This window comes from Apis florea, unplaced genomic scaffold (genome assembly GCF_048593485.1).
Source record: "Apis florea isolate Af1SG1 unplaced genomic scaffold, ASM4859348v1 contig_1789_pilon, whole genome shotgun sequence".
Taxonomy (NCBI): Eukaryota; Metazoa; Arthropoda; class Insecta; order Hymenoptera; family Apidae; genus Apis; species Apis florea.
Window position 1 is genome coordinate 1,547,159 of NW_028256481.1, and position 13,526 is coordinate 1,560,684.

Genomic DNA, 13,526 nt, shown 5'->3' on the forward strand with positions numbered 1-13,526 from the left:
CCTTCTTATGCAGAAATGAGTTACAAGCAACGGTGCTTTGAATCCTTTGAGACTTTGAGGCTGGTTCCAGAAACTGGTTGGTCGGTACAAAGAACTTGATGCAAAGTGGCCAATTAAGGATACAAGTAGCTTCTAAAACTGCTCTAATAACACCGTTAATGGTAGTTCTTTTCCATGGAGTGTTTAGAGGTTTTGGTGATTTTATTTTGGCTCAAGTTAGAATATTATCTTTCTTTTTCTCTTTTTCTTTTAGAATCTAATTACTGGAATAAGTAATTGCTATTTATTAGTTTTTAATCTTTCAAATAGAAATTTAATCAAAATAAAGATAGATATTTTGCTATCTTATCTTTTTGAAAGTGTATATAGATTCACACATTCTATTACATTAAGTCTGTTATTATTTTAATTATTGTTAGAAGTAACACTAATCTTTTTAAATTTCAAAATTCATTTTAATTAATTATTATTTTTGCCATTTAAATTTATTATCGTTTTGATATACTTATTTTAACACGCATTATTACGTGTAATTCTCTAAAAATACAAAAGAAAGATCTTAAATTTCTAACCTCTAATTATAAATCTACATGAAATAATATCTTAAAGGATAAAATATTCAGTACAAGTCTGATGAGCATTTGCATTGTATAAGAGCGATATTGCATTGGGTATCTTGAATAAGAAAATTTAGTTGGAGATAATATTACTGAAATATTTCGAGCAATTTTTAAAATGTACATTAATCAAAAGTTTCAAGTGGATAAAGTTTGATATATCAGGCGCGCCATGTCTGACTATTGTCAGTCTATTTCCACTAATGCTCTCCTTTATATATCTTGTACCGTATTGTAGTTAATCCTGCTCTGTGATACAAATATATAATGGAATTTTTAATTCATTCAATGTTACCATGTAAATAAATATTTAATAAATATATTTACCATTCATAATATCGAAGTATCGGTTTATCTGTAGAGCATTTACGACGATATTAATATCTCGTTATTTACTTTCGACTGAAATGGAAAAAAATTATTTATTACGAATTTCTGTCGTACAACGAATATATAAAATTTCGTCCAAGTATTGGATAAAATTAAAAATTGAATGCAACAGTTGATAAAAAAAAAAAAATTACTTTTCATCAATTTAATAATGATCCTGCACATATAAATAAATTATTACAATATTTAAATTGTTTTACAGAAATGAGTAGCTTAAAATAATTGATAGAAAAATCACAAAAATGAAAATTGAATGCGTTAGAAAATTGTGAAATCTTGTAAGAGATCATCATAAAAGAAGGAAAAAGCCATGAGAAGTTATGCAAAGAGTAATAAAAAAAAAAGATATGGAAATAAAAATTAAACGCATATTATTCAATATAAAATTCAAATTCCGTAAAAATTGCTTTTAACCTTCTCATTTTTTCAATTTTCCCACAAACCTATAAAAATTCATAAAGTCACACAGGATGAGTGACGTAACGACATCACTTTATATAACTCGTGAATTATTTATATTGTGTGAAAAAAAAAATATTTTATAGGAAACATTGCAAATTGGAAATGCAAGTAAACGTGTATTTTTTTCTCAACGAAATTATGTATTTTTTAATGCATTATTCGATATAGATTACTCTCTGTAAAAAAAATTATTAATATATCATTTATAGTAATATAGAAAAATCTAATAGAATAATTAAAAAAGTGATAAAAAAACATGTATTGATTTAAAAAATATTTTAACTTGAATTTAATATGTTCTTATTACAAAAGTGGTTTAGTAATTTTTTTTTTTTTTGTATAAAATAACAATTTTTATATTAAAAGACAAAGTGTATGTATTTATATATGCAAAAATAAAAAATAAATTATTTAATTATTATTATTAATAATGGGATGGCCGGAGAGCGATACTGGGTCATTTTTGATCCGTGCTAAATTCTCGTATTCGGACGTTATCAAATATAATATAGGAAGTAGAATTATTATCTTTAAATAAATGATTACATGTTTGAATAGCACTCATTTATAATTTATTTGCAAATTAATATTTGAAAATTAAAATCGATTCAGTATAATCGATGGATTGTTAATAATCAAAACTATTAATATTAAATTACGCCCTCTTCTCAGTCATTATAATTGTCGTATGAATTATTTTAACATTGGAATAACCGATTACGCGTTTAAATTTATTTACTTTAATTTTAAAATAATTAACTGTGTTGCCAATTTTACATTTTATATAATTATATGAGTAAAAAATTTGAAAGTGAAACCTTCAATTATCCGAATTAACAAGAAAAAGTAAAAAAGAAACGTATTTTAATAATAAAGTGGAGATGAAACAATTTTAAAAATCTATTTTGAAGAAATATTCGCAAGAAAATTGAAACATTGATATAAAATTTTTGAAATTAAAAATCCACAAATGGGTACAAAAAATTGATTGTTGAGTTCACCACTTTCTAATTCCTCATCCATTTTCGATTTTCTTCCGCTAAATCATCACGAATACATCATTGATATTACGATATTATTCAATTTAAATTCTATTTTCATAACGGTGATAAAGGAACATTTGTCAAATCGTGTGTTCCAATGTTAAGTTAATTCTATAAAAAATCAAGATAATTATTTACAAAAAGCTGAAGCTATTTTTCCACCCCAACAATTCTTCAATATGTTAATTTTAAATTTCATACAATGTGTATCATTTTGCTCGACAACAGTTGTTCGTTGAAAAATTCACTTAACAAAAACTTTTCTTCGAAACAATTTAGGTTAGGTTAGATTTAGTGGCGCAGGTAATTGATGGCCGGCCAGAGATTAAGATTTAAGAATTAATCCGAATGATTAAATCGGCCAACAATTGAATCTAATTCAATTTTAATTCAATTTTTCAATTTTCGTTGTTAAAAAAAAAACCATTTCTCCACTTTTTTCCAATATATATATGTATACAACAAATGCTCTCTCAATTATAGTTCCCCATTGATCCGAACGTTGGCGTTAATTTCGCAGTTTTCGAGCGAGAGTGGCTCCCTCCCACAGGTTTGTCCTTTGCAGAAAATTAGTCGTTTGCGCGGGATTTGGTAGCTTGAAAAAAAAAAAAAAAAAAATCTTTTAATTAACTGCGACACAGAGATCGGCGCAATCAATCCGTCCGTGCTTTGAAAAATTTTTGCCGATCGCACGCTCCTTAACGATTTATTTGCTAGAGCGAAATTACTCGGTTAATTGCAAAATCAAAAGGGTCCCGTTTTTCTCTGGAGCTGACGCGATGGAAAATTGAATTTCCAATGTTGTTTTGGAGCAAAGCTAGGCGGGAAATTGTTGGGAGTTGGCGGCATGTTTGATCGTTTGAACGCAAAATTGAATGCAAATGGAAATTGTAATTATGCAAATCGGCGAGATCCGATTATTTATCTGTTTAGATTTTAAATTTTTCTTTAATTGGCGGGCGATTGTATTGTTAAGAGTTTTGAAAAAATGTTTTTCTTTTTTTTTTTAATTGTTTACAGCGAAGAGTTAAGAAGACACAATATATGTAGCGTGTGAATGATTGTTTTGCAAATGATTCGTGACGGCAATAATTGAGTTGTATATGTGGCGTATTAATTCCTTTAGATTTTATGTATCTTGAAAGCCGATTGAGAAATCATAATTAATTTTATGTATGCTATGAATTATTTATTTGTTAATCGTATTACTTTATATAATTGTTGCTTTATAATATGTTTCTTATATAATTTATATACGCTTTGAATTGAAGTGTGGAGTTTAGTTTCCTTTTTTATGGAAATATTATAAAAGGAATAATAATGATGATATATATTTTCATTTTAGAAATTCAGTAATTTAATAATAAATTTTTATTACATTCTTTAATTTTAAGAAAAAAAACCTTCTCAACAAGAAATTTTCAATAAAATAATCACTTACAGATACCTCATTTTTCAAAGATTCCATTTATCATTCTTCAAACAGGCGTTCCTCTTCAATTTTTTCAAATTTCAAAGTTAAAAAGAGAAAAGAAATCTCCTCAACGACAGATTTGCAAAAATAATCATTTACAGATATCTCATTTTTAAAACCACCCACTTCTCCACGCTTTCATTCTTCAAACAAGCCTTCCTCTCCTCCTCTCCTATAATTAAACGAATTTCAAGAAAAAAAGGGAAAAAAGCCTGCTCAACGACAAATCTCCAAAAATAATAATCGCCACCTATCTCGTTTTTCGAAGATGCTCGTTAACCAATTCCACGCTTATTACCCTTCAAAAGCGCTCAAAGAACCCGCCCCTCGAACAGTCTCCTCGACAAGAGAATCACACTTGGAAACCTCTCCGACTCCGGTCCATTCGGCTCCCCTAGAATAGATCGGAAAGTTGCTAGAATGGCGCGTGCAGAGGCGTCTCTCGCCGCTTTCTTCGATGTCCGTGGATGTCGGTGGAGAAATCAAGAGAATTTAGCACGATACTCGAAGCGTTCGTGGCATCGCCTCCCGTGGAACGAGACGTTGGCATCTCGGCCAACGTGTTCCCTCCTCGGCTCTCCTCTAAGCCCTCGTCCTAAGTTTAGAGAGAGCGCGGCGGAGGAGCGCGCATACCTGCCAGCCCCCGGTGCCTGTGTGTGACATTATCGTGGGGTCAGATCGTGTCAACGGAGGCGCGGGATCTGGCTGGACATCGACCACGAACGGCGCGACTAATTATAGGCGAGCGCGTGTGCTAAGAGTGCAAAACTCGTTCGAGCCGAGGGGATTCGAAGAGAGTTGCGAGAGACGGAAGAAGAGAGAAGTTTGTTACTTTTTCAGGTTGGAATAGTTTAGGCTTGTGTGGATCGAGGAATTCTTGACAATTGGAGGATTATTTGAACTTGCTTGCTTCGTGGTTTCGTTGGATAGAGTCGTATGGGACTTTTGGTTTTGGGGGATTGATTTTTCGACGACTTTATCGCGTTTGAGAAATTTTATTCTTAATTTTTATGGTTAGAAAGAACAATTTTCAGGGAATTTTGGAATTCGTGTTTGAAAGGCATTGGGAGTTGGTAAAAAAGAATGTATTTTTGATTTTCATGTTGATTTTTGTTGTTTGGAATAATCGAAGGGGAATGTTCTTGAGAATTGGATGTGGTTTAAAGTTGTGTAGGGAATTTTGGGATTTTATCGTGTTTGAGAATCAAGAGAAATTTTATTCTTAATTTTTATGGTTAGAAAGAACAATTTTCAGGGAATTTTGGAATTCGTGTTTGAAAGGCATTGAGAGTTGGTAAAAAAGGATGTATTTTTGATTTTCATGTTGATTTTTGGAATAACTGAAGAAGAATGTTCTTGAGAATTGCGGTTTAATGTTGTATAGAGAATTTTGTGTTTTTAGGGGATTTTATCGTGTTTGAGAATCAAGAGAAATTTTATTCTTAATTTTTATGGTTAGAAAGAAAAATTTTCAGGGAATTTTGAAATTCGTGTTTGAAAGGCATTGAGAGTTGGTAAAAAGGATGTATTTTTGATTTTCATGTTGATTTTTGGAATAACTGAAGAAGAATGTTCTTGAGAATTGGATGTGGTTTAAAGTTGTGTAGGGAATTTTGTGATTTTAGGGGATTTTATCGTGTTTGAGAATCAAGAGAAATTTTATTCTTAATTTTTATGGTTAGAAAGAAAAATTTTCAGGGAATTTTGGAATTCGTGTTTGAAAGGCATTGAGAGTTGGTAAAAAAGGATGTATTTTTGATTTTCATGTTGATTTTTGTATTTTGGAATAATTGAAGGGGAATGTTCTTGAGAATTGGATGTGGTTTAAAGTTGTGTAGGGAATTTTGTGATTTTAGGGGATTTTTAGAGGATATCGTATTTGAATTTGAATTAGTAAAAAAATTCTATTTTTAATTGCTAATTGTTTAAATAATAATGTTAATAAGAAAATTATTATGAGAAATTTAAGAAATTGTGGGATTTTATTTTGAAAATCATTGAAAATTAGTAAAAAGAATGTATTTTTAATTTTCATCTTGATGAAAATGGGAAAATTTTTTAAATATTTTGTAGCTTGGAATAGCTGAGGAGAATGAATAGTTTGAGAATTAAAGAATGTTTGTATTTAAATTATATGAAATTATTAAATTATTGATTATTGAATAGAGTTGTATAAGGAATTTTGGAGATTGCATATTAATAGAAATTAATACATTAGAATATTCTGAAATGAATACTTTGCATATTGAGAATTAATAATAAAATTGAAAATATTTATACTTTCTTTACTTTATTTATACTTTAAAATACTTTGTAATTTGATTTATCATTGGATCAAATTGCATATAAAGGATTTTAGAGAACTTTATATTTTATGAGAATTATTATAAAATAATTAATAAAAAAAAGTTTTTTAATTATTTATTTTTAATTTTTATGTTTAGTAATAATAGAATTTTCACAAAAGTTACATATAAGAAATTTTAAGATTTCATATTTGAAAGTTATTATTTGGAAATTAATAAAAAGAAACCTATTTTGAATTTCTATGTTGATAAAAAGAGAATTTTTTCAATATTATTTTGAATTTTAAAATAATTATGAAAAATACTCTTGAGAACTAATGTATATTTGTATCTGATGAAACTTGATTGAATTTTATAGAATTTTATAGAAAATTTATTAGAAAATTTTATTGATTTTATCTTTTTATTAAAAAATTTTTAAAGAATTTTTGATCTTTATGTTTAAATTTCTAATTAAAAAGATTTTGCATATGAATTATAATAATTAAATTAATGGATAAAGATACGTGAAAGGAATTTCGATAATTTTCGAGAATTTAGGAATTATTGCTTTTGAAATTTCTATTCGCACTTTAATTAGAAAATTCTTGTTTAATTATATACACCTATATGGATAAAATTTTACTAACAATTTGAAAAATTTATAATAATTTCTTAATTACACATCTGTCGATCAGATGTCATATAATTTGATTTCCAAAAGACCAAACATCAAACGTTCAAATTCTATAACGAAAAGTTCTCGACGAATCAATTGTTAGTATCATAATAAATTTCTTTGCATCGAATTTCATATATATATACACGTTTTGTACTTTGTATGAAAGTTCCTCCATCGTTCGAATGCATTCATTTCATTCAACATATTCATACAATTGTCGCCGCGACATATTTTCATGCTGTCGCGTTTTCATAATCGTCAACGACACTCTGATTATCGACGACAGTATATAATAATATAAGTACATAAGCACACGCTTATATTTCTTGAATTCCTGTTTTCTCAACGATTCTTAATAATCGATAGTCCATAACAGCTTCTTGTTCTATTTTTATAACGAATTTGATTAGTTTTTTCTTTCTTTCTTTCTTTCTTTTTTTTTTTTTTAAAGTAAATTAAAATTTTAAAGTTCCAAAAATGCGGAGTGGATTTCAAACATAAAACTTTAGCTTCGAGTATTTATTACTTTCCGAGAATAATGAAAAACTTTCAACGCCATGCATTCAAATTTTAATGTTAATGTAGATGTGACTAATGCAACCTTCTTCCCCGGAAATTCTGTCATTGAGTGTTCAATATGTTGAGTGATATCTATAAGATATATATATATATATGTATATCATATAAAAGCTTCAGTTGTTTTCGTGAAAAATTATAAATATTGCATTCTATATTTTTACATTCTAATTCAATCCAATATTATAAAATTCGATATTCTGTTCGAAAACGTGAAAATTTTTGAAATAAGAGCAGTTGCCATATCTGTACGCCACATTTTTTTTTTTTTTTTTCTATTCTTTTAACATCATACTTTATTTTTCAAGTCAAATGTGTTTAATCAGTTTCTTGAGGATGAATTGTAGATAGGATATCATCTATGCAAATATTGAGACTGATGTAGCATCATCAGTTACTCGATCATGACTATTATAATAAAAATTGTATTAGTAATATTTACATAGATAACATTCAATTATATCAATTATATTATATAGACGAAAGATTTTTATTAATATCTCGGAAATCAATAAATACTCAAATTTCATCTACGATCGAGTGTTTTCTTGAAATTGATACACGGACATATTTTTATTTTTATTGTTTTTTTTTTATGTCATAGAAGATATTTAAATTTTTAATCTTACGAATATTTATAAAATATTCGTAAAATTTTAATAATTTTAATACAATTTCGAGCTGTACTTTTGAATGAAATTTCGAAACGTTAATGAAAATTTTCGACATCGATATTTCACCCAAAGCCATGCATACATAATGGAACATCGCACTAACAATTCATGTTAATATTTTCTCATACTTGAAACTTTCTCCTCTTTCCTCATTTCTTCTTTATGTGTTCATAAATATGACATTATAAGTGTTCCAAATTTTTATGTCTTCGTGTAACAACGTACATCTAATAACACTGAAATATAACAATCGTATTGAAAGCCTCCGACGCTTTGTTTAAGAATTTATCAGTCTGGAAAGCTGGTTGAATTCAATTATCTTCACGTTCCAACATTGTTGCATTATATTATATCGCGATTGTATAAATCAAATAGGACAGTTTTATTAACAGATTCATTAATAAATATTTTTTATTCGATATTGTTATTATTATTGATCATCGAGTACTTAAATATTTATTACTTATTGATTATCCAAGAATTTTACAGAAATATTTTTAACGCAATTATTATTTCATATTTAGAATTTGACACGTATTTTTGGAATATATGCATATCTTATTATATTCGAAGAGAAATTTTCACAGTAATATTGTAAAAAACCTGTTTTTTCAATTTTAATTTATTTATAAAAATTTATTTCTTAATATGTATGTAATAATATATTATTATATTGTCAATTTCGAATCTAAATTCTATAGAATTTCTAATTTCTATCTAAATTTTGTAGGCTACATTTTTAACATACGTTCAGAGTCTCGATTGTAACATGCATATATTAATAAAACTTGAAAAGAAAATTTTATAAAAAGTACCAATTTAAAATTTTTTCCATTTTATAACGTAGAAATAAATTTTATATGAATGTAATTTATTACTAAATTGCATAAGTAAAAATAAAAATATTTTTATCACTTTTTATTATTATTATTAACAGTATTATTGTTAATACAAAGAAATATATATTAATGTTATTAAATCATAAATAATATATGTTTGCATATCAAAGATACGCTAATAGTAATTATATTCATGGAATATTTTTGAAAAATCGATTCTGGAGGCCAAAGTAAATACAAAAATTAATAATTGAAAGCGAGAAAGAAAATGAGACCTCTTTTTTATCATTCTTATTGTCTTCTGTCCCCTTTCTTCATCTAACTCAAACTTAAATTGTTTATAATAAATAATAATCTTAACCAATAACCATATGAATCCAAAAAATCACCCCATGAATACATTAATACTTTATATTTCTATTTTATATTCTTTATAATAGTATATTATAAATTATTTAAAAAATTCTGATAATTAAAAGAATAGCAATAAAAATAATAATGATATTTTAATAAGCATAATAAAATCTAGGTTTTAAAATCTAAACTGCTTTCCTGTGATCACTTTGTGCCCCCCTCTGAAATAGAAACATTCTACGAGAGTTTAATTATAGATATAGTACAGTGTACTCGTGTGCTTGTGTGCATTATAGTTTGAACTTCACACACTATGCAGGATTGAAACAAAATATTTTTTGCAAGAGAATTGGAAATTTGCTTAAAAAAAATGCGAAATATGTTATAGATATGCATATGTAAAATCGTAAATATTGTTATTTTCATTATTAAATAATATCGATGAAAATTCACAATACAAGCAAGCTCAAAATGAATGAGCATCAAATTATAAAAAGCAACTAAATGTAAGAAATAAAGATCGATAAAGTTTTCGATTGTTTGTAACCAATTGTTATTGTTATATCGTTATAATATTATTAATCGAGTAATTGAAGGATAACGAATGATTACAAATATTAGGAGCAGTGATATCGCTCACATGTTCAAATAATCGCGCGCTTCTGTTGAAAAATGTTACATCGACGCCTTCCACCGGCTGCGTTTCCGTTTTAGGGAATTTATCGCCGGAGTACAAAGAGATATTATTATCTTTGAGACTTTTTGAAATAAACGTAGATGTGATTTTGAAGAAAATTGTTTGCTATTTTGATTAAGTTTTTATATTTAAAATTTTTTGTTATAGGAATAGATGAAATTTTAAAAAAAAGAAATTGTGATAAAGTGATAAAAGTGAATGAAATTTTGAAGAAAAATATTCATAATTTTAATATTTACATGTGTTAAATTTAGTTCTAAGATATTTTTATAATAAAAATAATTGTGGTTTTGAGAAAGAATTGTTTATTAAATTTTCATTCAATTTTTAACGTAGTGTTAATTTAATTTAAAATAATTTTCTGTTTTAATATAACTGTAATTTCGAAATTTAATTTTATCTCTAACTAATTTCTCCAAAAATTATATTTTTGTATTATCTAATTCTAATCTATTGAAAAAATATCTTCGTCTAACTATAAAATAATAATTCGATATTTAAAAAAGTAAAAATATTTACAAAAATAGAAATCAATATATATTGAATTCTTTTTCTCAATATCTCTACACATTTAAAATCCTAATTACAATTAAAATTTTCATTCAAATTATTTTAATGAATTTTAATTTTAATTTCTAAAATCACATGAATTTTTCCCAATAAGAGAAGGAAAGAAAGAATATTTTAATGAATTCTGAAAAAATTATAAATATGAAAATATTTTGAAAAATTAATTTCTTGACCCATTATAAGTTCAAAACGATTACTTGGTGGGTAGAAACCGACTGGTATTTACGATCAATTCCTTGCAACACTGTAACTCAAGAAGGATAGCCATTCGAGCTCGTACTTTGAACTTTATAGCTGGAATTGTCGTAAAAGTTATGGTTTACATCGCTTCTAACGGTGTTTTGTATTTTAACTGTTGCAGGAAGTCGGGAGCATCATTGGGAAGAAAGGAGAGATTGTCAAAAGGTTCCGTGAAGAGGTAATTAATCTAAATCTATTTTATTTTCATTAGATTAGAAATAAATATTGTTTCCAGATATCGATAAAGAAAATTTGTTATCTAATCAATCAAATCATTCAAATCGATATATTTATTACGAAAATAGGCATTCATAAAATTAAAAACTCTTTTTTTTTACAACATTGTATTCAAAAATTTATTGCTCAATTATATCAATAAAATGTTTAATATTTATAATATTTTAATATTTATGATCAAAATTATCTTAATTATTGGCCAATCCATTTTCCAAAATAATTTTTTTTATATCTATATAAATTTTTATATGTAAGAATCAATGCTCTTTTTCAAGATATGGAAAATATTCATTGAAAATATTATTCCATAAATCGATTCCATAAATTTTTGTTATAGTATTATGAAAAAATAGTGCTAATCAGAAATTAATAATAACTTCTAATTAAAAGTTCATATCATCTTTTTATTTTTTAAATTAAAAATTTAATAAAAAATACTTCCAAATTATTAAAAAATTTTCAATTCGTCACTAATACAACAATATTAATAACTGATGGAATACTCAAATCAATAATCACTATATCTGGCGTATAATTAGTGAAGTAATAATACGGTGCTGCCATCTGATATATGCGCAATTATTTTTTGAAATGTTGAATTGTTTTTTTATCTTATTTTGACTGTCATAATGTATATACATGAATTAATAATAAAATATATATATATATATATCTTTTTGTATAGTAACCTAACAGATAATTAATTATTATTATCTATATATTATTCATCATAATTATTCAATGAGAAGAGAAATATATGGTTTTACTTAAAAAGTATATAATTCTCTTATTTTTGTATATTTTAAATATCTATTTTTCATCCGTTTAAAATATTATATATTATATTCAATAAGGATGATCAAGGATGATAAATAAAATATGATCTTATTATAAAAAGCAAATGGCGCTTATTCTGAAGATTAGGTTGCATATACTCGTTGTATGAATTTTTTATACAATAAATAAACATCACGCATAAACTGGGCGACAAACAACTTATGACTCAGCTTAATATTTATGATCTGAACACGTTTTGGACGATATTCAAGATCTATTAGACTTCTCCTTGCGTGTTGATTAATACGCTAACACGTTGATTTGGAATATAATAAATGTTTGACGATGATACACATGCCATACGTATAGAAGTTACATATAATTAGATTTCTATGAATTATTTTTTTTTAATTTATTAATTTTTCATATCAATATTTAAAACATTACTATATATGTAGAAATTATACATGATTTAAAAATTTCTGTGAATTTTTTTTTTTATATATATATAAAATTAAAAATAGAATTGCGGAAATAGTTTTTTTTTTTTTTTTAAACAAAAATTCCAAGAATTGTAATAGATATCAAGTTAGCTTCAAGAAATATATTTATAGAATGAAGTTGTTAGCAGATTGACATTTTGTATACTGTTACGTCATTTTGCAATGCTAAATCTAAATCGTGATAGGTGAGTTCAATGGATGTGTATTAAATGAACACGTGTATGATACATTTATGAAAGTTCAAGCCTGAAAATATTCGTATATTCAAATTTGGCTTGCCAATGAATTGTGGAACACATTTCTCATTGTTTCTATACTTGATCTAAACTAATGACATATTAGAACATCGTGCAATTTGTACTGTTGTGAAATATTTTATTTTTATAATAACGTATCGTAATAAAGTAATAATAATAATAAATTATTTCTACAAATAAATATTCGAAGCATACTCAACTTCTTTATATATAATATTTTTTTTAAATTTTTATTTTTTTTTTTCTTTTTATTTCAATTTTTCAGTTTTGTGTACACTGTGTATCGTATTACATTCAATATTAGTAACACGATATTGTTGACTGAGCTGAGTAAAAAAGCATTTAATGGCGGAACTTACGTCAGCAAATTTAAAATAAAAAATAATGTAAAGTATAATAATATATAATAGTATCTTTTTAAAATTATAATGGTAAAATTATAATGATATTTAATTCAAAGAATTTTAATTCATTCGAAAAATCATTTTTAATTTTAACTTTACTTTTCTATCTATCTAATTTTACTTTATATTATTAAATTTAATAAACATCTAGTGCAATGAAAAATAAATAAATAAATAAATAAATATTGTATTGTAGATTATTGAATCTATTACTTTAATTAATATTATATATTAATATAAATTAATAACTTTGAAATAATTGAACAAAATATTTTATTTAGAATTATTTAATTTTTATATGTAAAATCATGATTAATAGGTTGTGCAGAGAACTTTAATGATTTTAGAAGAATTCAAAGATTTGATTATTGGGAATTAGTGAAAAAAAAAAAAAAATTCAAAACTGTGATTTTCTAAAGAAAATTTTTATTTTTAGAAAATTTAA

General features: G+C 25.7%; 1 protein-coding gene across 12 annotated transcripts in view; it reads left to right on the top strand.

The window, feature by feature from the left end:
- Positions 1-13,526, top strand: part of mub (poly(rC)-binding protein mub) — a 373,736-nt gene that overhangs the window by 312,313 nt on the left and 47,897 nt on the right. For all 12 annotated transcript variants that reach the window (XM_086910401.1, XM_086910357.1, XM_086910393.1 and 9 more), the window contains one exon: positions 11,025-11,081. In XM_086910401.1, the coding sequence (XP_086766527.1) occupies positions 11,025-11,081 (57 nt within the window). The remainder of the gene's footprint in view (positions 1-11,024; positions 11,082-13,526) is intronic.